This window comes from Procambarus clarkii, chromosome 78, assembly GCF_040958095.1.
Source record: "Procambarus clarkii isolate CNS0578487 chromosome 78, FALCON_Pclarkii_2.0, whole genome shotgun sequence".
NCBI lineage: Eukaryota > Metazoa > Arthropoda > Malacostraca > Decapoda > Cambaridae > Procambarus > Procambarus clarkii.
The window spans coordinates 21,615,157-21,642,980 of record NC_091227.1 but is presented as its reverse complement, the minus strand read 5'-3'; the positions used below and the strand labels follow the sequence as shown (position 1 = coordinate 21,642,980).

The following is a 27,824-nucleotide window of genomic DNA, read 5'->3' as shown; positions in this document are numbered from 1 at the left end:
AGTGGTGGGCCGGAGAGTATTTAAAAATAATAAAATAGATAAATAAAAATAAATAAATAATAATAAAATAAAGACCCTAAATTAAACTAAACAACGGAGTGTGTATATGTGACTGGTACACAGTGTTCATCTATAGACATCCATATATGGTGAAACACATGTGAAGAACCTCTCACACACTCACAGCTCCCTGACAAGAGGGAGCCAGCTTAGCTTAGCTGCCAACACCCACACATGGTGTCAGCAAGGCGGACAGCCCGCCTGCTGCCATACCTCTCACTGTTGAAAACTGTTGCCCATTTCTAAACTTTTCCCTTCGTGTGTGCCTCTCCAAAAGGTGTACTGGGATGGGCTTGGGTGAATCGAGGGTGAGATAAGGTGTGGGCGGCGTAGGTGTGGGCGGCGTGGGTGTGGGCGGCGTGGGTGTGGACGGCGTGGGTGTGGGTGGCGTGGGTGTGGACGGCGTGGGTGTGGGTGGCGTGGGTGTGGACGGCGTGGGTGTGGACGGCGTGGGTGTGGGTGGCGTGGGTGTGGGCGGCGTGGGTGTGGGCGGCGTGGGTGTGGGCGGCGTGGGTGTGGACGGCGTGGGTGTGGGTGGCGTGGGTGTGGGCGGCGTGGATGTGGGTAGCGAGGGTATGGACGGCGTGGGTGTGGGCGGCGTGGGTGTGGACGGCGTGGGTTTGGACGGCGTGGGTGTGGGTGGCGTGGGTGTGGGTGGCGTGGGTGTGGGCGGCGTGGGTGTGGGCGGCGTGGGTGTGGGCGGCGTGGGTGTGGACGGCGTGGGTGTGGGTGGCGTGGGTGTGGGCGGCGTGGATGTGGGTAGCGAGGGTATGGACGGCGTGGGTGTGGGCGGCGTGGGTGTGGGCGGCGTGGGTGTGGACGGCGTGGGTGTGGGTGGCGTGGGTGTGGGCAGCGTGGGTGTGGGCGGCGTGGATGTGGGTAGCGAGGGTATGGACGGCGTGGGTGTGGGCGGCGTGGGTGTGGGCGGCGTGGGTGTGGGCGGCGTGGGTGTGGGTGGCGTGGATGTGGGTAGCGAGGGTATGGACGGCGTGGGTGTGGGCGGCGTGGGTGTGGACGGCGTGGGTGTGGGTGGCGTGGGTGTGGGCGGCGTGGGTGTGGGCGGCGTGGATGTGGGTAGCGAGGGTATGGACGGCGTGGGTGTGGGCGGCGTGGGTGTGGGCGGCGTGGGTGTGGGCGGCGTGGGTGTGGGCGGCGTGGGTGTGGGTGGCGTGGATGTGGGTAGCGAGGGTATGGACGGCGTGGGTGTGGGCGGCGTGGGTGTGGGTGGCGTGGGTGTGGACGGCGTGGGTGTGGGCGGCGTGGATGTGGGTAACGAGGGTATGGACGGCGTGGGTGTGGACGGCGTGGGTGTGGGCGGCGTGGGTGTGGGCGGCGTGGGTGTGGGCGGCGTGGATGTGGGTAGCGAGGGTGTGGACGGCGTGGGTGTGGGCGGCGTGGGTGTGGGCGGCGTGGGTGTGGGCGGCGTGGGTGTGGGCGGCGTGGGTGTGGGTGGCGTGGATGTGGGTAGCGAGGGTATGGACGGCGTGGGTGTGGGCGGCGTGGGTGTGGGCGGCGTGGGTGTGGGTGGCGTGGGTGTGGACGGCGTGGGTGTGGGTAGCGAGGGTATGGACGGCGTGGGTGTGGGCGGCGTGGGTGTGGACGGCGTGGGTGTGGGCGGCGTGGGTGTGGGCGGCGTGGGTGTGGGTGGCGTGGATGTGGGTAGCGAGGGTATGGACGGCGTGGGTGTGGGCGGCGTGGGTGTGGACGGCGTGGGTGTGGGCGGCGTGGGTGCCGCCAGTGTGGTGAGTTATGCCATTACTGGCTCTTATACACTTGATTGTGAGGGCGGCATAGTGGCCAGAGTGTTGACCCGGCCTGACCTAAGCCGCCCCCCGCCGCCCCGCCCCTCTGGCCGCCCCCCGCAAGGCTCAGTCTCCCCTCTCACCCGTCAGCGGTGTATGCCCTTCTGGTCCCAGCCTCGGCTCCCAGCCCGGGGAAAATAGACAAGTATTGATCGAGAGGGGAAACCAAGGCAGGCCAGAGGGGTATAACCCACTACTTCCCCTCGTCCCTGAAAAAACCCATGGTGCCAACCCCCCAAACCCCCCCCCCGCCTCCTATCATGCACCCCCGCCTTCTCCTTCCCCACGATCCCTTACCCTAACCCTTCCCTCCCCACGGCCCTTTACCCACGCCCCCACTCCCCCTGCCGTGGGGAGACTTATGGGCTGTGATTTGTTGGCGCGGGGCTGTGTGCGTGCGTACTCAGCTACGTTGTGCCTGCTTGCAGGGTCGGGCGTCAGCTCCTTGGCCCCCACCACCTCCTTCACTGTCGGTCACTTGGGTACTGCAGCGGGATTACACTCTCGCGTGTTTTCTTATACCGATTATCTGTCCATTTATTTACTAAAGTGCTTCCTTGTGTCTATGTGGCTCAAGGGGGGGTGGGGGGGGTGGGGTCCATGTGGGTCTCTAGCGTCCATGTGGGTCTCTAGCGTCCATGGTGGTCTCTAGCGTCCATGTTGGTCTCTAGCGTTCATGTGGGTCTCTAGCGTCCATGTTGGTCTCTAGCGTCCATGTTGGTCTCTAGCGTCCATGTTGGTCTCTAGCGTCCATGTTGGTCTCTAGCGTCCATGTGGGTCTCAAGCGTCCATGTGGGTCTCTAGCGTCCATGTGGGTCTCTAGCGTCCATGTGGGTCTCTAGCGTCCATGTTGGTCTCTAGCGTCCATGTTGGTCTCTAGCGTCCATGTTGGTCTCTAGCGTCCATGTGGGTCTCAAGCGTCCATGTGGGTCTCTAGCGTCCATGTTGGTCTCTAGCGTCCATGTTGGTCTCTAGCGTCCATGTTGGTCTCTAGCGTCCATGTGGGTCTCTAGCGTCCATGTTGGTCTCTAGCGTTCATGTTGGTCTCTAGCGTCCATGTTGGTCTCTAGCGTCCATGTTGGTCTCTAGCGTCCATGTGGGTCTCAAGCGTCCATGTGGGTCTCTAGCGTCCATGTGGGTCTCTAGCGTCCATGTGGGTCTCTAGCGTCCATGTTGGTCTCTAGCGTCCATGTTGGTCTCTAGCGTCCATGTTGGTCTCTAGCGTCCATGTGGGTCTCAAGCGTCCATGTGGGTCTCTAGCGTCCATGTTGGTCTCTAGCGTCCATGTTGGTCTCTAGCGTCCATGTTGGTCTCTAGCGTCCATGTTGGTCTCTAGCGTCCATGTGGGTCTCAAGCGTCCATGTGGGTCTCTAGCGTCCATGTGGGTCTCTAGCGTCCATGTGGGTCTCTAGCGTCCATGTGGGTCTCTAGCGTCCATGTGGGTCTCTAGCGTCCATGTTGGTCTCTAGCGTCCATGTGGGTCTCAAGCGTCCATGTGGGTCTCTAGCGTCCATGTGGGTCTCTAGCGTCCATGTGGGTCTCTAGTGTCCATGTGGGTCTCAAGCGTCCATGTGGGTCTCTAGCGTCCATGTGGGTCTCTAGCGTCCATGTGGGTCTCTAGCGTCCATGTGGGTCTCTAGCGTCCATGTGGGTCTCTAGCGTCCATGTTGGTCTCTAGCGTCCATGTGGGTCTCAAGCGTCCATGTGGGTCTCTAGCGTCCATGTGGGTCTCTAGCGTCCATGTGGGTCTCTAGCGTCCATGTTGGTCTCTAGCGTCCATATGGGTCTCTAGCGTCCATGTGGGTCTCTAGCGTCCATGTGGGTCTCTAGCGTCCATGTGGGTCTCTAGCGTCCATGTTGGTCTCTAGCGTCCATGTTGGTCTCTAGTGTCCATGTGGGTCTCTAGCGTCCATGTTGGTCTCTAGCGTCCATGTGGGTCTCTAGCGTCCATGTGGGTCTCTAGCGTCCATGTGGGTCTCTAGCGTCCATGTGGGTCTCTAGCGTCCATGTTGGTCTCTAGCGTCCATGTGGGTCTCTAGTGTCCATGTGGGTCTCTAGCGTCCATGTGGGTCTCTACCATCTGTGTGAATCATGTGGGTCTCTTCTGTAACATTTGAAAGGGGGTTCCCTCTCATTTCCAGTTCTCTTCCCCCTCCTTTGCTTTTGCTCCCTTTTCTACCTCCCCTCTCCGTCTGTCGCAGAAGTTTTTGATTACAACAGGATGTGAGCCATACTTCTGGCTGACACTGAGTCAAAGTGCAGTAATTGAAGTACACTTGGTCTCTCTAACCTCCATCTTCTCCTTTCTGCCCCTCTGGTGGCCAGGTTTGGCCTCCAGCCTCTCACTCCCGTCACTGTGTGTACGACAGCTTGATATTTGACAAATGTACTCACCTAGGGGAGCTTGGGGAGTACTTGGTCGGCCGAGCGGACAGCACACTGAACTTGTGATCCTGTGGTCCTTGGTTCGATCCCAGGCGCCGGCGAGAAACAATGGGCAAAGTTTCATTCACCCTATGCCCCTGTTACCTAGCAGTAAAATAGGTACCTGGGTGTTAGTCAGCTGTCACGGGCTGCTTCCTGGGGGTGGAGGCCTGGTCGAGGACCGGGCCGCGGAGACACTAGAGCCCCGAAATCATCTCAAGATAACCTAATTGTGCTTGCGGAGGTTGAGCTTTCTCTTTGGTCCCGCCTCTCAACTTCAATCAACTGGTGTACAGGTTCCTGAGCCTACTGGGCTCTATCATATCTACATTTGAAACTGTGTAAACTGTGTATGGACTCAGCCTTCACCACATCATTGCCTAATGCATTCCACCTGTTAACTACTCTGACACTGAATCCCACATCATCCCCCCTTGCAAATGTGGGTGCAAGGGGGTGTCAGGCGACGCAGTTCAAGCACTCGGCCTGTTGTTTCCCTGAGAATTAGTTTGACCACTGTCCTGACTACCCCTAGTGATTAGCCATAGGTTCTGTGACTGACCTTTGGATGCCAAGTGGGTGGAGTTTTATGGCAAGTCAGTGTAACTCCTTCGAGGAATGTTGAGTCCAACTTGAATGTCCAACTCGGGTTGGAGTGTGTGTGTGGTAACACCTAAGGTGTTGGGCCAAGGGAAACTGCTTGTACATCCCTGGTTGGACTCCCAAAGTAAGGTAATTGCTCGCTAAAGGTTTAATTGTTAATATGTCAACATTGCCAGTTAGGGTATTCTGTGTTAAAGAAATACTTGATTTTTTTTTTAATTCTATATTAATGTTTATTTTGAACTTTGAATTAATTTTCTTGTCAATGAACTTTAAGTCTATATGATTTTGAACTTACTGGGTCCTTGTCCTTATTCAATTATTTCTCAAAGTGCTTCAATATCTAAATTAATTATCAACAGGCCGAAAGTAATAACCTATAATTGACACTTGAATAATTATCAAAGATGTAATCAAAGTCCTTTTTATCATTTTTTACTTTTCTCCTCTGGGTCAAGACAGTGCTGAGTATATCAATTAATATTAATTACGTTAATGGAGGAGTGGTGGCAACAGTAACATCATCATTTCATTGCAAATAATTAAACTTGTCATTATATTCAAACAGTCTCTTTGCATGGTGTCCTTAACTCACACCTGTGGCATACTGGGCGAGTCTATCACTGAAGAGGCGTGACTAAAGTTACAGCCCCGCTCCTGTGCCAGGTAAGTCCACAACGGGCTCACCATAGCCCGTGCTACTTGCAACTTTTTGTTCCCAGTTTCGACTCGTAAACATCACTGAACAGGCGAGTGCAGCTTTTTATTTCGTAGTTGTTAACATATTACACTAGCGTCCATGTGGCTCATGTGGGCTCATAGCGTCCATGTGGCTCATGTGGGCTCATAGCGTCCATGTGGCTCATGTGGGCTCATAGTGTCCATGATTCCTAGCACCCACGAGGCTTACCTGGATCTTACCTCGAGAGAGTTCCAGTTGTTCTACTCCTCGAGTCTGGCTCACGTGGGTCTCCAACGTCCATGCGTGTGTTCCCCTAGTTGTGCTTGCGGGGGTTGAGCTGTGCTCTTTCGGCCCGCCTCTCAACTGTCAATCAACTGTTTCTACTACTACTTTCCCCTCCCCAGGAAGGAGCCCGTGACAGCTGACTAACTCCCAGGTACCTATTTACTACTAGGTAACAAGGGCATAGGGTGAAAGAAACTCTGCCCACCGTTTCTCGCCGGTGCACGGGATCGAACCTGGGAACATTTTCTTATTTTTTCTCTTCTAATTGTACGTACAGTATTCAAAATACTATACTGTAATGCATTGTCATTTGATAAGTGTTTTACTGTACTTTCATCGCTCTATAACTGTATACATTTATATTATATACAGTATAATATATATATATATATATTATATATATATATATATATATATTATATATATATATATATTATATATATATATATATTATATATATATATATATATATATATATATATATATTATATATATATATATATATATATATATATATATATATATTATATATATATATATTATATATATATATATATATATATATTATATATATATATATTATATATATATATATTACATATATATATATATATATATATACAATGGCTGCCTGTCCCTAGACACAATGAATTATTAGTATGAGGTATCCAGGGAGCTGTTGTGGATACAGGTGTACTCAATGTTTTCTTTTTTTGGGAGGATCGTCTCATTTCTCCAGCATTTTCAGAATATTTTTGTTATATATAGTATGATCATTTGTGAGTAACAAGTACATCATCCGACATTTTAGAGGGGTCATTGTACTGTACTGTATATCCTTTTCTTATGCTATATTTTATAACAGATTCCAAATTTCAGCTTATCTGATCTCTAAGTTCCTGACAAATTTAAGATTAACTTATCTGCTCTCAATACCACTTGAATATGTTTTGTATTCACCTTTCAGTTTTCTTTTACCAAATTAGTTTATCAGCCACTTTTCCATCAACATTTGTACTGTACAGATACAGTACTGCACCTATATAGGTACAGAATATATAGTATGCACTGAACACATACATCACTGTACAGTACTTATATCTCTGATGCCTTCTTTACCACAGAAATTTCACTCTGGAGGTGTTATGAAATTGTAAAATCAATTAAAAGGCAAAAAATGCTGGGATGAAACTGCATAGTAAATACCAATTAAGTTTATAGAGTAATAAACTAAATAATTCAACACTTGTCTACTTGTTTACCACATACAGTATTTAGAAGCTGAGAATGGACCAATGAATACAATCATATAAATCGTATTTATCGCCTACGTTAATCTTGGTTCAAATGAATAATACAGTACTGTATTATTACTGTATAGAGACGTTGAGTCACAATAATGTGGCTGAATGTATTTATTGTCTGTGTCTTCCTCTCCCATTACATACAACTTGACAATGGTCCAAGAAGAACTGAAACGTTGTTGTTTTCATTTTTTCTTTTGATGTGTGGTTTGGTCATCATTACTGTATATGTATAACATGTGTTCATCATTACACTTCTAAATTTCAATACTGTACTATTTTTTGCACATAATTCTACTAAACATAAGGTAGTGTACAAGATAATAAAGGACTCAGCAGTTGACAGCAGCTTTATTTTCATACGCAGGTACAAAAACAGTCTGGACTTGAATGTACATTGCTACAGGGGATTCCCAGAGCTCCATGGGGCGCTACACAGAGGTGTGGTTGGGTGGATCAACGCAAACAACCAAGCTGGCAACTTTGCAAACTGGATCCCAGCCATTATGGAGAGAACCATGAACACAAATGGAGATTAAATAAATATAGACTAATATCACAGTTTTGAATCCAAACCACTGAAAATATCCCTTTGTGCTTCCACACTATCACAGAACCCTTTACGTTTTTATTCGGCTTGTGAATCAATACAAAAAACAACAACCAATTAATGAGTTCCACCCATGGCAGCACTGTGTAGAGCTCGACTTGCTTACTGGAACAATGCAACAAATCAATACACTTGTCACAAACTAGTAGGCGAATCTTCATATACAAAAATACTACACAGTATGCATCAAACTTCACTGAATATCTTCTTTTTTTTTCAGCCCAAAGTTTACTACACATGCACGCTCACACACAAACACTTATACTTACTTACATACAAACACACACACAGACACACAACGATGCACATTCATTATTTCAAAAAGTCCACCCTTAGCATCTTTCACAGACAATTAGAGTGTAAAATCATGCATTTTGAGATCTTTTGAGTTAGTAAACTCCCACCCATGCCCCGAGCATCATGACCTAACAAACTGACAAACTAATCACCCTGAACAAAGATCCCAGTCGATGGTTGTAAAGCATGGTTCCCCCCATGGCCACTTGTACCAAGAAAGAAGTGTGTGTCCAGTGTCAGCACCGAGAATGGTAGCTGCAAAAATAGCTGATAGTACAGTCTGGATACAAGGCAAAATAGTCCCTGTTCTCGTCACAGTTGAGGGATACACAGAGCTACAAGCACTAAATGCCACTCAAAGTCTCCAGCCATTTCTACGCGTTGCCGAGCCCCATAAATCAATTGGATGGAGGAAGTACATTGCATATTCAGAAGAAATCTCGAGTCCATATTCAGGGCTTTGCACTATACATACTCCCTAGCCATTTTAAATATTTCATAAATACTACTACTCAGACTGCGTAAAAAAAGGTAATACAAACCACATAACACATGAATATTGCATACATATTAGCACAAGTAGCACAGATTAGGTTCAGTAGTCAAAAAATATCTTCATAGTAACATAACAAGCAAGCTACATCAAAAAAATCACTTTCGGATATCAATTCTTGACAATCCTACTTGCATATTGCACAAGACACAATAATTAAAATATTAATGTCAAATTGTGGACCTTCAAAGAAGATAAATTATATTGGAGCACAGAATTGTACAGAGTGAGAAGAGTACAATAATAATTGTACTTATGCTTCATGTAGATTACTACATTTAATCTATATTTAGTTATGCTAAAATGATAAGTTACTTCACTGTATAAAACAACATTAATAACTGAACTAAATGTAACAAATTAACAAAATAACCACAAAGAATATATTTATGGTAAGAAAATCAGTTCTAAAACAAATGTACTTTTATAGAGCTGCCATACACAACCACATGACAAAAGTCACTCGCACACAGATCAACATGAGTCGTATACTGTACTTTAATTGGTAAATCAAACAAAAACATTCACAACTAAGGAAGCAAACCCTCCTGGCAAAACTCTGTAAACAACGTTCATGTAACATTGAATATGTTTATTGTTTGTGATGTGTGTCTATGTATGTATTAACACGTTGTACTGAACGGGGTGAGAATAGCTTGAGCTACCTCATCCCTTTGTGTGTATTTTACCTCAATAAACTTATTTCAATTTCAATGTAACATTGAACCTCTGTTAATTAAACATATTTTGCCCACTGGGAAGGTAAAATAACACCTCATAAGTAATCATAAATATAACAAATAGGCCTAAAATAAATCTGCATCGAAAACAAAAAATGTATGCAACTACCATACAAATACACTTCATTGTTCCTCTTAAATGGCTAGTTTAAATAAACAACAAATTATTGTACCAACAAATAAAATAGATTTTCAAAGAATGATGCTGTTTACAAGATTGGATACAACATTGTCACCTCACTAAACAGATGTTTTCAAACATAAATATCTCATTCAAAACATTATACGTGTATGAGGAAATGTTTTTAGTTGCAATGGCTTGGCACTTTCCCCCCTGATAGTTCCCTTCCCCCTTCCTTAGACAAGTGGCCAACCAAGTGCAAAAACACAGGATTACATTTGTAACCCAGACCATGTGACCTTCTACACAACAAGACAAACCTGCAAGTATGGCAATGCACAAGTATAATTACATTACAGGAAGACGTCAAAACATTTTTTTACTTCAAGTCTTGAATAATATTCGCTCATTTACTAACGTCGAAAGATTTGCAACTACATGTATTTCTGTGAGCAAGAGAACTAATTGCATAAATAACAAAATACAAATAAACTTATACAAAAAAAAAAAAATCTATTGTCAAGACTGATTTGTATTTGTAAAATGTAGCATAATCCGTCAGTAAGTTATATAAAATGTAACGTACTGGCAAATCAAAATATTTTAACAATCACAAATAAAGCACACAGTAAAACAATAACCCTGAATATCTGGTTAAATCTCTATTCAACAAAATATGGAAGCCCAATAATATGTAATATAAGAATGCAGATCTATTCTCACAACACTATTATAATCAAGCATATAACCAATTGTCAAAATTAGATACAGTCAATATTAGCCATCTTGAAAAACTAATGCACTAGTTTTTAAAATTCAGCCAAACATTTTTGTCTCTCTCCCTGTAATTACAACCAAGCACTACAACATCATTCATATAAGTGACTAACTGGATATAGCATATGAACATAGAAAATACAGAACACAAACAACAATCAACTGAAGGTAATATATTGTACTCCTTGAATGTGTAACTCCAGAGCAAGTTTTAAGAAAACAATTATGTTCCAACATTCAATACAATTCTTAATGAATTAAAAAATAAATAAAAAAGTAACAAAATTTCTATTAAACGTAAAAAACTAATTCTTACGAGTCAAAATGCCGAAAGCAAATCTGGTGTATAAATGCCATGCACGCAAGTATCTAATTATAATATAACTGAGTGACTCAAGATACAAATTATTTTGTGTTGACAACCTATTCATGTAAAAAAAAGTTTTTTGTTTCTTCTAGGCCACAACGTGTGTACAAATGAAACATAAAAGATAGCACCAAAATACAATACAAGTGCCAAGTATAGCTGCAGTGACCATTACGAAGATGTGGCTAACACGCACTACACAGGGTTCACGCTAGTTGCACAAAGACTCCCGACACTTTAGCTAGTTACCATCGAAATCTACCACCACACTGATTACCATTAGGGTCACATGAGACTCCCACCTCACACAGAGAAAGATAGCACTTACATTTAAGTTATAAGTAGTTATTGATTAACCTATATCAGATTTTAATGGGCAATAATTAGGCGAATAAAATTTTGTGATTAAATTTAGACAGATAGATAGCACGTAGAAAAATGTCAAAAGTGGAAAATTTGCAAATAAATTTATGTTTATTCAAGCATCTGTATAAACCCTCTTCCGTGAGTGGTCACAGAACAATATTGAAAATACAGGATAAATGGAGAAATTTGAAATCATTTGCTTTCTATATTGCTATATATTTTCCCCCATGTTTGTGAAATATAAATTTTTGTTTATTCCATGTCCATAAATCTATAACTGGTGGTGTGAGCAAGCGTCATAGCTGCAAGACCAACACACAACTTACTGGTGGTGTTGACCCTGTTTACCTAACTCGGCTACATATGTTGACAAAAATACTGCGAACATCTTGTATCTTCACATTAGCACCAAAATACGAATATATTATATATATAATTGGAATTATCTTTAATAACAGGAAGCTGACATCTTTTACTTCTCCTTGTTAGTGCACAACCTTTGTTTCTTGAATGCATTTTTCCTGAACACGTACACATGTGCATACACACTGATATAAAGCACACACACATACACAGAAGTCTGTCTACATCTCTGTATTATGATGCTAAGATATGCTACTCACATATGAAGAGAAAAACTTCTCTCAATGTACACACTAAACTCACAATATTAAATTTTTTAATGACATTCTCTGAATCGATGAAAGTTTATTTTACAAAAGAATTGGTCCCAATAGCTGCCAAATAAATGATAAAACACGGAGGTCTATCTATTAATTAGGCCTTAAATTAAAGGACACAGACAAGCAAATGTAAAAAGACCAGAAAACTCCTGACCTGACTTATTTCACCGAGAATGATGTAGTAGTCTTGTGTGTATCTGAAAAAATCTGATATCCAGCCAAATTTGAACACTTGGGCAGGTATGATACATGCATTTAAATGAACACAATCCAGATGCACATATACTGGCTCATACACTCATCTAACTAATTGTTCTTCTTTTAATTTGTTCACCAATATCTATTGTTCAATGTTTAGAAACCACAGCATGCCCTGAGAAGGTTTAATTCCAATCTTTTGGTAAACTCTTTAACACCCAAAAATTCACGTCAACAGCTATCGATCTAGAACAACCATGGGAGCAAACAAAAGCATAAAAATATATTGGTACAGCATTACTATTAAGTTTGTGTTGTCACTGATAGCTGTAATCCCAGAATAACATACCAAGGCAATTGTTATCCAGCAGTTTGCCTTAAAAGTTGTTTATGACCATCCATTTATCCAATTTTGAAGTACAGTAATAATGATTCTCAAGACGCTAACACTTTTTAAGGTATATATACTGCAAAATAGCACCTCCAAAAGAAATATGGGTCTTCTTTTAACAGATCTCACTAAATAAAAGGAAGATTTTGTTATGGGATTGCCGATAAAAAAAATCTGATTTTTTTTTTTCAGTTTAGATTAGGCATAGTGAAATCCAGTAGATTGTATTTTTTCCTATTTTTACTTTTATGGGGGTTTATTAGTAAATATTATTTAAAATAATGCACTTTAATTTTAGAAATATTTTACTGTGCCTATACTGTACTACAAATTGTACACGAGTTTGTTTATATGACTTTTTCTATATCATCAGAAGCCCTATTGTGAGTGCACATCAATAAACTGGAAAAGGTGCAAAGGCATGCAACTAACTGACTTCCAGAACTAAAAACCAGAGCTATATGGAGAGGTTCAAGACATTAAATATATGAAAGCTAGAAGACAGAAGAAAATGGGGTGATATGATCACTACATACAAAATAGTAATAGCAATTGACAAAACTGATAAGAGAAGTTTGGAAAACTGCAATTTCAAGAAGAAAACAGAGGTTCAAACTAAAGAAACAAAGCTGTCGAAAAAACACCGTAACTCTTATCCTGTAACCACATTTAAGGTAATTAGCAGTTCCCATGGCGTAGTGGTAAGATGCTCGTCTGGTGTTTTGCAATCGCTTTGTCCTGAGTTCGTATCCTGGCTGGGGAGGATTTACTGGATGCAAATCTTTAACTGTAGCCTGTTTACCCAACAGTAAAATGGGTACCTGATTGTTAAACTATGTGGCGGGTTCGTATTCCGGGGAATATTAGGATTTAGGACTTGCCCAAAATGCTATGCATACTAGTGCAAATGTACAAGAATGTAAGAACTCTTGTATATATATAATAAAAAAATGTGTACCGACCATGTGTTCTTCCTGTGTGACACAGAGTCTGACCTTTCGTTGCTCACGCATTTTCACTGACTTTTCTTTGAATATTTCATTACTTGCAAGTTTACACCATGTAATCCAGCAACAGAGTAAGGTTACATCAGGTAAGGCTAAGAGGAACTTCCTTACCATGGATAAAAAGGAAGTTGTTTAGAGAAGCTTCAGAGAAACTTGATAGCGGTAAGTGGTAAAAGTTCTGGTAGAAAAAACCTGATTGCCATTAAAATATGGTGATCTATAGGATGCTTTTTATCAGTTATTATCAGCTAGTAAATTTCTGTACATCGTTAGTTTCTATGTAAGAGTGTACCTGAGAGACAGGAAACAAAGAGTCATAGTCAAAGAGGATATGACAGGTTGAAGAAGGGTGAATAATATGACCTCTCATGACCCTCTTCTTGGACCGTTGCTTAATTTACAGTAATTCTCAAAAGTGCCATTAGAGTACCATGTGAATGCATCTCTTCATCTTCACTATACACAACTAGATGTAATAAGGAAGTCTCTGAAAATTAAGGAGATGAATACTTGAAAAAGACTCAGGTTTTGGATATCGTGATTGGGTTCAAAGATGACAAGCCAGATTATGGAGGTGCTACAGTATATATGCAATGTATACCTGCACTAATTGTGCACACACGCACACATTATATATATATATATATATATATATATATATATATATATATATATATATATATATATATATATATATATATATATTATATATATATATATATATATTATATATATATATATATATATATATATATATATATATATATATACATACATACTATATATGTGTGTGTGTGTGTGACTTAATAGCCAGATTTGCTTAACAAGCAGGATTTTTGTGAAATATTTAATTTTTCCACAAATTTTTCTTGTGAAATGACAAGTTTCATTGATTGATCATTGATATATGATTGCAATTTTATGTTATTTGAGTCAAAACTAAAAAAAATTTGATCAATCCTATCCTAACCTGACAGGGGCCTGACAGCTGAGTGGACTGTGCTTCGGATTCATAGTCCTGAGGTTCCAGGTTCGATCCCCAGTGGAGGCGGAAACAAATAAGCAGAGTTTCTTTCACCCTGATACCCCTGTCCACCTAGCAGTAAATAGGTACCTGGGAATTAGACAGCTGCTACGGGCTGCTTCCTGGGGATGTGTAACAAAACGGAGGCCTGGTCGAGGACCGGGCCGCTAAGCCCCGAAATCATCTCGAGATAACATCAAGAGGATAACCTATCCGAACCTAACATAGTCTGTAATTCAAGTTCCTAATACATACTGTATAACAGATTATTATTATTCTTAGAAACAAACAATCTGGAAAGAAATACTGTATTTGTAAATAACGAAAAACATTCTGCCTGTTACGCAAATCGGACCTTGCACACTAGGCCAAGTAGTGCAGTGCTGGTTATTAGTAACGACATGCATTATATATACCGGTAATGTATATATAATGTATGTATGTATGTATGAATGTATGTTGTACCTAATAGGAAAAGTTGCCTAGCAGGCCAAATTTTCCTAGAAATATGTATTTTTCTACAAATTTTCATATGGAATGGTAAAGCTTACCATAATAACATATATTTGAAGTTTTTTTTATTTGAGTTAAAATTAACATTAACCTTATCAAACCTAACCTATCATAACCTAACATAACTAAGACACTAATTCATGTTCTTAACATAATATTAATCGAAATAACGAATTTGGAAAGAAATACAGTATTTGAAAATAACAAAAATCACTGCTTATTAGGCAAGTCAACTTGCACACTAGGCCAAGTAGTGCAGTTCTGGCTATTAGGTAACCTTGAAGTGCTTCCGGGGCTCAGTGTCCCCGCGGCCCGGTTGTCGACCAGGCCTCTTATGGTATGACATATATATATATAATGTCGTACCTAATAGATAGACCTGCATTACTTAGCCTAGTAGGCAAGGCATGATTTGCCTAATAGACTTATTTTTTATACTTTCAAATTGGTTTATTCCAATTATTATTATAATAATTTTATTAGGAACATGAAATACTGGCTTACTTATGTTAGGTTTGATAAAATTTCTTTGTTAGTTTTAATTCAAATGAAAAAAAGTATATATATAATGTAGCGGAAAGCTTAATCATTCGTTAAGAAGAAATGAGAAAAATATAATATTTCAGGAAAATTACAGTGTTTGTACTTGAAAATAATATCAATTCAGCAACAATAGGAAGTTTAAATCTAAAATGCAGACATTTATATTGACTTTTAAATCAACAGTTACTCTGCCATAATTGTTTATAACACACAATCCTATATTATAGTACAGTACTGTACTTACATTTTTGAAGGGGCATATCATTTTTATACTGTGTGCATAAAGTGCTGTTTATTGCCTAAATCAAATCATTACCAAAAAGTGCTGTTTACTGCCCAAATCAAATCATTACCAAATTTATCACTTCCTGCTACAGAAACAAGGTGGCCCATGCAAAACATACATCATTCTCCATAAGAATAAGATTATGCCATGTAACTTATTGTCACTGAAAAAGGTCTTCATATCATAGTCACATTGATAAATTCTGAACTAATTCTATTTTTTCTCTCTGCTCAAATTAAATTTAAAAAGACATTCCTAGAAGATTAAGAACAAAAAAAGAACCTCAGCCTTAAAGCTTGTCACATACTGAATTTTTGTTACCACACTGCAATCATTAACACTAATATATTGCAACAGTAACTTATAAACCCACAGCAACCTGAGGATAGCCTTGCTGACATTCTATTGCCAAAGCTACGAGGCAAGGAACTCAACGACTTTCAGAAATTATAGCAAGTGTTGAGCAATTGCTCCCAAAAACAAAACAAATGGCCATAGATGGTACTGTCCTGTGACTGACAGCAATCCCACGGAATCACTGTAAGGTGTACACTTGTTAAGCCCTTCACCGTGATGTGCTGCATTAAACGAAAAGTCCACTACTGCTTCACTGCAAGCAACAAGTTTTACAGTGTATAAAATTTATTTAATATTACATTTAAATATGCTTCTCATTTGTCGGTTCTTAAGACATGAAACAATATAACACCTATTGAAGTTTTTATGATTATATATGAAAACTAACTGAATGGCAGAATATTTCTCAGTGCGTATTTTCAGAGATTTAGGAACATGAAACTGCTAAACAGATGAAATATTCAAGAACGTCTTCATAATACACAATACAGTATAAACATGTTCACCTCAGTCTCTAAATAAATTTGTTAAATCAAATCAACCCAGTTTTTACAACACCCTTAGATAAAAATACTGTGCAAAATATTTTCTAGCTCTCCTTATACATCATATGAACTTTTTAACATCAAACTGACATCCTCTCATTTTAATGAATGAATACTTCAATTTACAACTACAAACACTTAGTAGAAGGTTCAGAAAATACTAGAATTGTATCAGATTCAATTGGCCACACGTGCAGAAAATTCAAGTTTACAAATATTATTACTGTATTTCTTTTGATAACTGGCTAGCGCGAACCCTGCTTTTTTGTTTCGAGAATTTAAGCTATAAAAATAAAAAAAAAGTGCAGCACGAATTGGTTCTAATTAATCACCATAAGCAGCAGATGTTTGCAGCATTTGCACATAAAGAACAATACACTACATACCATATAGTACATAAGCAAAGCCAATAATCATCGAAAATGTCCAATCTCCATAAACAGAGGATGTCCATTAAAAAAAAAAAGGATTGAAACTAAAGTCCCATCAGGTTATTAATATTCTCAATTCTTAAATAAAGCGTGGACGCGTGGGGTCGACGGTTCAAGACCCATACAGCCCAGGTGAATGGAGTGATTCTTAAATGTCTCGCCTCACAAAAATGCCAATTTGTATTGTGCTAACCAGAGAGTTTACTCCTCCTCCCAAAGAATATTGGTGAACTTAATTGCCCCATTGCAGCCTGGTAAAGTCACAACCCTATGTGTCAAAATGTGGAAAATGTGGTTTTCCACCTTCCAACAAGGTGGAAAACTAACTTTAGCCATAGAAATCAGTCCTGGAGAGTCTTTAAAATTATGTTAATTTTGGCCTCGGAGAATCGGATAACTGAATGACATAAAATACCAAAATGTAGAGGCTTACTCTTGATAAAAGTCTCTCTATACATATATATTTGCTAATATAAGACACATCCAATACACAATGGTCATTAAAAAGACAATGCAAAATTAGCAATGATGAACAGTATAAGAACAAATCTAAAATGTCATAATCTGCCATAATGAAAAGTTGAACAGAGGAGAGTTTTAAGGTAATTTAAATCTCCGTGTCTCATCTCCCTATATAGTATAGCTGAGGCTGCGTTTGCCCCAGCCATGATGGGGCAGCCACATGCACAACCTTCCCCACACATTTCAAATGCCTTCAAGTACTAACAAAGACTCTTTAACATGACCACCTGAAAAGTTTGTCAAAGGATTCTGCATGCTGGATTAGCTGTTGTAAAAGTTAGGCATATTGTTACTAAGCTTACACTGTGCCAATAACGTGCAAAAAGAATAGGAAATGTCCTCAGCAAGCACACACACAAGGGAGAAAGTAGTCGGGGAAACATGACAATACAAGGAAACAGAGGCTAAACAGTTATAAAGAATGGAAAAGCAATATATGTATTACAGTTATGGGAAATGTCAAGATGTAGTAGAACTATTAATTACTTGCAAAGCACATCCTCCATTTGAAATTAAAAAAAAAATCTAGCTACAGCAAAATAATTTTTAATTCACTAAAATTTCACACCAACTAACACTGAATACTGTATACTGAAATAATTTAAATGTTTAAATAAGTATATAACCAGCCATGTTTAAAATGCTTGAAAAAATCTTTAAGATTAATATGATCTCGAACCTTTAATAACTCATAAATTTAAAAGTAATTGCTGTATCTGCTTTTTGTGTAGGTGTTTTTAGTAAACATAAATTTACATTATTTCAGTCAGAAAGATACAATAAAAACTTAACAACACTCGTGCTCCGTGTCACCTAAGTCAGCATAACCCAATCAATTACCTAAATGCCTCACTCACCACCTAAACTTACGTGTGCTAAACAGCACAGTTATAAGTTCATTTACGCCACAACAATTTTCTTTAGAATTTCCAATTTATTTAACTTTAATTAAACTATCAACTTTGCATCAGTTCCACTGCTTCAGTTACTATGATTTCAGTACAGTATTAGTGGTTCTAAAATGTTTAAGGCAGGCTAGCCAGTACTAAGCAGATACAGTACAGTAGTTATATCCAAAGTTCAAACAGACGGGAGCTAAATTTTGCAACAATCAATTACAGTATTATTTTGAAACAGCACATTTGGAAGATTACAGAATGCCCAGTGCAGTTAGTAAACTAGTACACCTGATGTTTATCTTGCCTCCAGAATACATATGACTATATATCTGATTCTTACCTAAAATGTATGTTAAATATATTTTAAATATATTTAACACTGAAGATTTGGAATCTGTTAGTCCAAAAGAATATACAGTACTAAATATCAAATTTATTGTTTAAATTTTACCTACATGTAATAGAAAAAAGGCTAGGGGAAACATTTAAGGTCAAGCATCTCATCTAATGAGCTCAAGTCAAGACTATTCAACCGGATTCTCTAATTTTCAAGAAAAATGCTGATTTGGCTTTCAAGTCAGTCTACCCCTGGTGTCATGCAAGATATAAACCTTTTACTAACTGGCACAAGCTCAGTATTCACAAAACTCATAATTTCAGTATTTTTATTTCTCTAAAAAGAATATTTACGACTGTGATTATCACAGGAAATCAATCATGAAATTATATGTATAGTCTCTAAGGAGACACTTATACACAGTACGCTACTTAACACACATTTGCCATTTTTTTTTCAAGGAGCATGAACAGGACTAAGAAAATGGCTACAGCTCAGATACTACTGGAGAATAAAGAACTGAAAACTGTACTGTACTGTACTGTACTATAGATTTGATCTTACGAGTTCCCTACCAACTCTCATGGTAGATCGAGTTCCCTACCACGTATGGAAAAATGATTTTTACCTTCATTGGAATAAACTCAAGAATTTTTTTAATGAACAAGGAAGAATAAAAGGCATTGCAAATTAACACAGGGCGTGTTAAATAAGGTGTCAGTTCGGCAGCTTTATAGAGGTACTGTATTCTTTTATAGTCGGTGCATTTACTCATGACATGAATATTTACAAACTAAAACTATCTCTGAATGACTGGAAGTTCATTACATAACTTAAGAAAAAGGTCAAGAGGAAAATATAGGGCATTAGGAAACTAAAAATACATACAGGGGGCCTGTACTGTACAGTGCAATCTTGATACAGAGAGCCATGTTGATGAATATCTGGTTGAAACGCACACCTTGCCGGCTGAATTTACTCACCCACTTTTATCATAATACTACAGTATTACTAAACAATATACTGTACAGTATAACCAAAACACCAGAGTTGAATGTAATGAAATGCCACTTTCTGGGTGAGCGCCGGAGGCTCAGTGAAGTTATCCGAACTGATATGTGCTATATTTGTTTGAGGTCATCAGTCACAGGAGTCCTTATGCCTACCGGGAACCACAAGCCAGAACCTGGTCCCCTCAGAGAGGCGCAGGGAGAAACAAACAAACAACCCTTCATGGGACTAGCATTTCCCCTCGTTAGCATTACTTGCATAAGATGCAGGTCCACGAAAAGCCAAGAAAGGACAAGACAACATTAACCGACACAGACGAAACCCCTACGAAGGGATTGGAAATGGCAGAAATACTGTACCACCAAGAGACTTCATACAGTTCTGTCGCTGAGACAAAGACCACCGATGAGACACCATCAAAGAAGCCACCTGATCACCATACAGAAGGCGATACACCCCATCAGAAAATCCAGACGCAAAGAACGGAAGAGTAAGTCGAACCAGCAAAGTGCCACACTGACCCACCCTGCTGAAAGAGGTGGAGCCGCAGAAAAACTCCCGGGTTTGAACACCGAGCAAGAAGCGTTGGCTACCATGGGGCCAGGAGAACCCCTCTTCCCTGATGGGATTCAAGCCGAGCCAAAACCCTGAGCAACAGTCAGACCAGGATAAAAAGATGTACAGGAATCCCCACCGTGACCAGTCCTGTCGAAAAGCATCCACTGCGAGCCTCGCAGTAGGGAAAATGGTGCTAAAGTTAAAGGAAAAGTTAAGGGAAATGTAGGAGGCAGTGAAGTGGTGGAAGCTGACACCCTACATAAGATCAACGTAGAGCCTCAAGAGCTCGAGAAGCACAGGAATGTGTCCACCAGGAGAATGACAGGTGAGAGGTAGGCCCAAGAACCAAAACACAGCCCCCACAAGCACAATTAGAAGAGTACAACACAGCAAGTACAAACTTACCCAAACCACAGATGGCATACCGGCAGTGATGAGAGAAGCACACACCAATTCATGTACATCCTGACCCATGTCATAGCAAACATAACCCACACCTGAGACATATTACACAGAAAAGAACAACTGCATTTATGGTAAGAACAATGGCACATCAATGAAATGAAAAATGCCCCAAAAAGCGAGAAAGTAATGTGAAACGTTCAACCGCCAAATTGAAAGAGTGGATGACAACAAACCCCAGCTGTAAGATGGTGGGCCACGACCGATGTGCCGCCCTGGTGGCCAGTCGTCGCAACACAAAACATGACACTTAGAACCCAAGCATCACACACTGTATGGCAAAACACTTGCCCAAAAATATAACCAATGAACCTGCTGATCAGAGAGGAGTAAGAGCAGGGATACCAAACACAGAAAAATAATGTGCAATACATGTATGACGAATCACACGAAAAAGTCGTAATACAGTATTAATAATTTTTTTGATGAAGGGATTCTCACTCCTCAAACGGGAGTGAGTCCCGAACACCCTAGGGAAGATAACCCTGAAACGAAAGGGTAGTACTTATGGAGTACATTGGGAAGATCACCCTAGGCGCATGCTGCTCCGCATCCAAGACACCTGGCCTCCATACCACACACTGCTGATACAGCCACACAGGGCAAAATCCAGAACAGGAAATTGAGGCCAGAGGTGACCGAGCTGACTCCAGCCCATCAGTTAAAGAACTGGAGTGGTGGTGGTAATGGTGGTGGTAGTGGTGGTGGTGGTGGTGATGGTGATGATGGTGGAAGTGCTCATAGGCCATTGCTCCCTGCATCTCTCTGAGGGGACCAGGTTCTGGCTTGTGGTTCCCGGTAGGCATAAGGACTCCAGTGACTGATGACCCCAAACCAATATAGCACATATCAGTTCAAATAGCTTCAGGGAGCCAACAGGGACCCCACAGAAAAAGGCAATCTAAGAAGTCCCTTGCTGGAAGTGATAGTAGAGCCTTAGAGAAAAGGAAATAAAAAGGGCTACACATGAAATTAGATGAAGCTGTGTACAAATGGTTTTTACAGAAGCGTTTTGTAGGCATGGATGTTGTTGGCAATGCCATCAAAACTGCCGCAGATAAATTTGCTGAAAAGATGAGCACCCCAGAAATTTAAAGTGAGTGAAGAATGGTTGCAAAGATTTAAGGATAACCACAATAGTAAGAATAAATTTTTTTGAAGAGGCATTAAGTGAAAAATATAGATTGTGTTGAGACATTTGTGTGTATATTAATTGATTACATGCTAACAAATGATCTAATGTATTTTTAGGTGCATAATGCCAATGAGACATGCTTAAAATATGATGATAATAGAACAACATTTTGACATTTAGGTTCCATCACATGGCACTCACAGACCAAAGAATTATAAGTAATAGCCATGACATGCTTTTAAAAATTTACTGAACAGGCTACCGGTGGTCTACAACAGCGCAGAAACTATTTGGTTGGCTGGAGCCATGTTTGTAAACTGGTTCAAAAATAATTTTGGCAAAGATGTTAGAATTTTTTTCAAATAAAGAAGTGTAGAGTGATGTTTAATTAATGATATTTTGGCTGACAATGCTCCAGCTCATTTCAGCCATGACAAATTAACAACACATGATGGTTGAATCACGTGCATGGCCTTACATACCTGGAACATACATGGGAGAGGGTTTTGGGAGTTCTTCTACTCCCTGAAGCCAGCCTGGGGCCAGGTTTGAAGAACATGTATGGCATTATCACAGAACAACATGTTACTGATCCAGCCAATGCATGCATTGTGTTTGCTATCTATGCAACGTTATCTATGCTCAATAAACAATGCATATGGAAATCATGGTGTTTCTCCGAGTCAAGAGAAGGGCAAAAAACAAGGAACTAATTCACGAGGTAAAGCAACACTGGAAAGTTAAATAATATTCTCAATTAGGGAAGGAATTTTCAAATGGGTTAAAGTTTGGAATAAGGTAAGGTAATTCTCAGAAGAACATGCTAAGTCAGAACGACTATATAGCATTTGGAAGGGGTCAGGATAAGGATTTGGGATGGGAAGGGGGGAAGGAATGGTGCCCAACTATTTGGACGATCAGGGATTGAACTAGCCCAGTTGAAAATTCCTTGTTCCAAATTAAAATTCAGAATAAGTCTAAATACAGAAATTGTTGGAGGAAAATCATGAAGCTTGGTACTGCTAAAGTGGCTGAGGATGATGTCACTGATTTTAAAGATTTTCAGAATCAAATTTATCAAGAACTATAACAGGCTAGTGAGGAGGAGATGACCCTAGACGATGAGGTGGAGAGGTTAGATAATGATGCTGTTGACGCATCCACTGATCACTCAACAGAGGTGGTGGTTCTCCATAATGTTACCGGTGCTGTTGAGAAGGAGGAGGAGGAGGAGGAGGAGGAGGAGAGAAGAGGAGAAAGAGGAGTACTAGCACCAGCACAGCAGTAGCCGCATTACAGTACTGTACCAGTATTTACAAGTGAATTTAAGCAAGCCATATACCATTGTTAAGGGAAATAAAATTATGTTAGAGTACTTTACAGTAGAGTAGTGTACTACCATACATATTTTCATAACAATGTATATTTCTTGCATTTTATATGATAATAAAAAGGCACCACACATATGCCTCTTGAAGACATCACCTTTGGAAAAGCTCTTTGGATTCAACAAGTCCAGGTTGATTGCACATAGTTAGCCAATTCAAGGTTGTACTGTACTGTATATGTATATGTATATTTCTTTGGTTCAAGTGGTAAATGATCCATCAGTGTACCCAGTGGGCTCAATATCAAAGAATTGTGTTGCTTCATCATTAAATCAACATTATCAACACTAATTCAACACTGAATCAACATTGATGATGCTGACTCTGCAAACTGGGTAGGGTTTGAAACTACTCTTTAATCATGCTTCTGAACATGTAGAAAAAAAAGTATCATTAGGAAAAACAAAAGTTAAAGTCAGAACATTTCTCATCAATATAGCTATCAATGTAATTCTGCTCAACTCTTCTTGAAAAAATAATTGTAATAAGTTTTCCAATTCAGCAAATAAAGAAAAAAATTTTGGCAGTAATTCTTGATAGTGTTGAACTCTACAATAAAAGGTTTCACCATAACAAGATGAAAATTTTCTAAAGATTGTCAACTCCAGCTTATTTATACAAGTTTTGTGACAGGGACATTATCAGGTAGAATGATGCTTAATCCAAGGTATTCCTCTCAATGATGATATAACCAAACTAAATGCCTTAAAAATTAAAGAAAAATCTGTAAACTGACAAATCATGCATAAAAAATTAAGACTTTAATCAATCAGTCAAACTCCTAAGAGCAAATTAACTGACTGGCCTGACACTATGTCCAACAGTGACCATTCAAAAATTGTATATTACTGTATAAGTATAATATCCCAAACCTAGTTGTTTTCTTCATAATGTTGTTTCTGAATTATCCTTTGGATAACACTTGTGTTGCACTAATAGATGTGTCTTATCAACCACACGAAACAGTTTTAACAAAATAAGTAACCCCTTCACCCCCACAAGGTTAAGGATTATCGTAAGATCAACATTCCAGTCAAGATTCTCCAGGGTCAATTTACTAACACACCATTGCCAGCATGTGGGCTGCATATTTTAGGCCCAAGATCAACCTTCCCATCAAACTGTAATGTGACAGGGAGAATTATTTGATGTCTTTTGTAACAGAAAAAAAGCCTAAACCTCAGGAAATTAAGAATTAAGGCTCCCTAACAAAAGAAACAAAAAGAGAGAGAGAGAGAGAGAGAGAAAATAAAAAAATGTCCAGAGGTGATTTCTCATGTGCTATTATGTTCCACAAAGCTGAACATTTAACTGTTCTTAAAAAAATATTATCATCATCTGCAAATCACTTGATGGTATACATGACACTATAAGCATACAATGACATGTTTACCAGTGGATACCTGTTCATCTTACTGACAATAATGCCACTCACAACACAACACCATTTACACTATTGACCTCTCTCTCTCACACACAAATACAAACACACACACACACTCTAATAAACACACACTCTCTCTCTCACACAAACACACACACTCTTTCATTCAACTCATGGGGATCAAAACTCATTCACATCAACTCATGGGATCAAAACTCATTCACATTAACTCATGGGATCAAAAGACAGGATGTGCACACTGCCAGTAACTGTCAGCTAAGCAAATAAATACCTTATCAAATATTGATGAAATAAAAATTAACCTGATAAACCTTTAACGCCTAACATAATTCACCCTGTTTGCTCTGTAACCAACAGTAGCCAAGAAGCGCAGCACCGAGATACTTACATTGCACCTGTACACTTTTCTCTAGCATTAGATAATAGAAGCTATAAGCTTAGGCAACATATCTAAAAGCAAATTACCTGCTGTTCATAAATGCTATATGCAGATACACAAAACCTGCATAAAATGTAAATGCTTTCAGTTCACAACTATTTTAGACAAAAAATAGCCTATAAACCACAAATTATTTTGTAGTAGAAAACAATCATAAGTACAAATAAAAACCTAAGTTACGAGTCCCTATCTTTGAACACTTTAAATCTCTATAATTAATTTGACAAACAAAGCACAACACTGGTGGTCACGTACTTACATAAACTACTCACACACTGTCATTATGTACAAACATGTGATATGAAGCTGCTATAAACACGAAGTCACCCACACATTTGTCTTGGAGACGAGCATGGTGGACCTTACTGAGATTCCTGTGCCGTATATAAAACATCAACCCCCCCTGCCTTGAGTTTTTTTTTAAGTCCACAACGGACCCATGCACCGAGATCTGCACCACAATCACAGTTCTATGGCACTCAGAGGTACAAAAGGCAGACAGTCCAGTGATAGTATCAGTTCTATTTCATCCCTGGATAGAAATACCTTCTCTGTTGCACCACATATATATACACACACCGAACACTTGATTCATATAGTGTACTAACTTAGAATTATCGCACCATTATGTCTTGATTTAGAAGATTATCAGTTAATTTTCATATTTTCATTTACACCTGAAATAGCAATAAATTTTTACTCATTTTAGATTGGCTTTCAAAAGATACTTAACTGCCCTGTATCAAACTTACCACATTAATACTAACATTATTGCTCTTCCTGTTTCAAACAGATTAATTTTATTTTCTAAATATTATGTACCTCTAGCAACTTTCTCATATTTTCTAAAGGGGTGCAACTAAACACTATACAACATTCTTTCTAGAATACTCTCACTTCTGCCTCAGCATCTGAAAGGAACCCTTACAATATATTTTCTGTCACAATGAACACAAGAGAAGTCCCTTCCTGAGGGTTAATGAGCCACACATGTTAATGTCTATATTGGACCGAGGACTGTGTCATGGCTGTGTGCTCCTTCACAAATACCACCAATAAGCTCCTTCTCCAAACATGCATTCACATCACTGCCTAACACACACAACCAACACTAACTGGAAGTTCCAATTTTCTTCTTTTCCTCTGAGGGAGGGGTGTTAGTGTTGACACCAATGTTCTTCATGGCATTGAGCTCCATCAGCTTGCACCAGTTCCTGTACTCATTGGCCTCGTCAGAGAGCTTTTCGACCTCGTCTTCCACCACTTCTGCATCGGGATCCAGAGCACCGGCAGTGGCTTCCATGGCCGCTTTCAATTCGTCGTCGCGATTCTTAGTGGATTTGTACTTGTAGTGTTGAGTGTGCACCTGCAGTTTAACAAAGATTAGAAGACGCAGCAAATGATGCTGGCTGCTTAAAGAGGATATCCAGAACTGTTTAGGTCCTCTGGGATATTCCTTGTGGATAGCTGCTCAACCCAAACTTTTGGTGGCCTTCTTTTTGGAAATGATTTTTTCCTGGTGAAAATTAAGTTTTAATGCATCAGAAAGATACAAGTCCTTTGCTTATAGTTTACAAGGGTTTCATTAAATACAGAGCATGGCAAGAAGAATTAAGCACACAGAAAATGAAATGGTAGTGTATCTGACAGGAAAGAGTTTAAGCACAAAAACAAGAGTTAGACACACAAAATGAAATTTACACAAGTTAACACACAAGATTTTAAAATGAGGATAGAATAGTTAAGGAATTACACAATAAAATTTACCGGAGATGTGATGCTCTGGAGCAAACATGTGATAGTGTACAGGGAAGGATAGAAGTCACATCATACACAAGACGGTTTGCCAACGGATTTCAAAACCTACCTAACCTTACCAGCTTATTAACCTTGCCTAACCTAACCTGACTCAACCAAGCCTAACACAAGCCAACCTAAGTTAATACATCCTAACCAAATGATATTATGATATACTGTATATGCTTTTGACAATCAGAAAATTAACTTACTCAAGCCGTCTTGTGTGTGACATGACCAAACCCCACAGGCTGAAGTGTCATACATAACAAGATACGGAAAGCATCAAGATCAATATTCAAAACTAAGATGGAGTAGGCATCAGGTTTGACGAAAAGTGAGACTGGAAAAAGGCAATATAAGTAAACGTAAGAGTGAAATAAATAAATATATATACCTGTATATACAGTATATATATACACAATATATATATATATATATATATATATATATATATATATATATATATATATATATATATATATATATATATATATATATATATATATATATATATATAACTATATATATATATATATATATATATATATATATATATATATATATAACTATATATATATATATATATATATATATATATATATATATATATATATAATTAGTAAATTTGTTAAGAAAGTATCAAAAGGTTCAGACATATGTACTGTATATGAATAACAGTGAGAAAATCATTTCGAGCAATGAGAGGATTCAAACGCCTGTTGCAATCCCCTTATGGCTTCAATTGATCATCTCATTGATATATGAAATCTCACTAACATGATTATATATATATATATATATATATATATATATATATATATATATATATATATATATATATATATATATATATATATATATATATACACACACATACAGTATTTATATATATCATGGTA

General features: G+C 39.5%; 2 protein-coding genes across 5 annotated transcripts in view; both read right to left on the bottom strand.

Moving 5' to 3' along the window:
• Window positions 1-302: 302 nt before the first annotated feature.
• On the bottom strand, window positions 303-5,872 carry LOC138357524 (filaggrin-2-like). The gene is made up of 2 exons (XM_069314391.1): window positions 5,811-5,872; window positions 303-1,824 (listed from the first exon to the last, which is right to left on the bottom strand). Exons 1-2 carry the CDS (start codon window positions 5,870-5,872, stop codon window positions 303-305), a joined length of 1,584 nt encoding a protein of 527 aa, XP_069170492.1.
• Window positions 5,873-15,630: 9,758 nt separating this feature from the next.
• The window catches only part of LOC123746000 (alpha-protein kinase 1), a 45,824-nt gene continuing 33,630 nt past the window's right edge, over window positions 15,631-27,824 (bottom strand). For 2 of the 4 annotated variants that reach the window (XM_045727108.2, XM_045727107.2), the window contains exon 4: window positions 15,631-26,491. In XM_045727108.2, the coding sequence (XP_045583064.2) occupies window positions 26,237-26,491 (255 nt within the window). In that variant the 3' untranslated portion in view covers window positions 15,631-26,236. Of the gene's footprint in view, window positions 26,642-27,824 lie in introns of all 4 variants that reach the window. The other 2 variants (XM_045727111.2, XM_045727110.2) reach the window with 2 other exon arrangements.

What these genes read in the sequence shown, in the direction of transcription:
- LOC138357524 (XM_069314391.1), bottom strand. Translation starts at nt 5,872, where the DNA reads ATGGACGTTGGAGACCCACGTGAGCCAGACTCGAGGAGTAGAACAACT. An exon ending in ACAACTGGAACTCTCTCGAG is followed by an intron (nt 1,825 to 5,810) that starts GTAAGATCCAGG and finishes CAAGTGTATAAG; the next exon opens with AGCCAGTAATGGCATAACTC.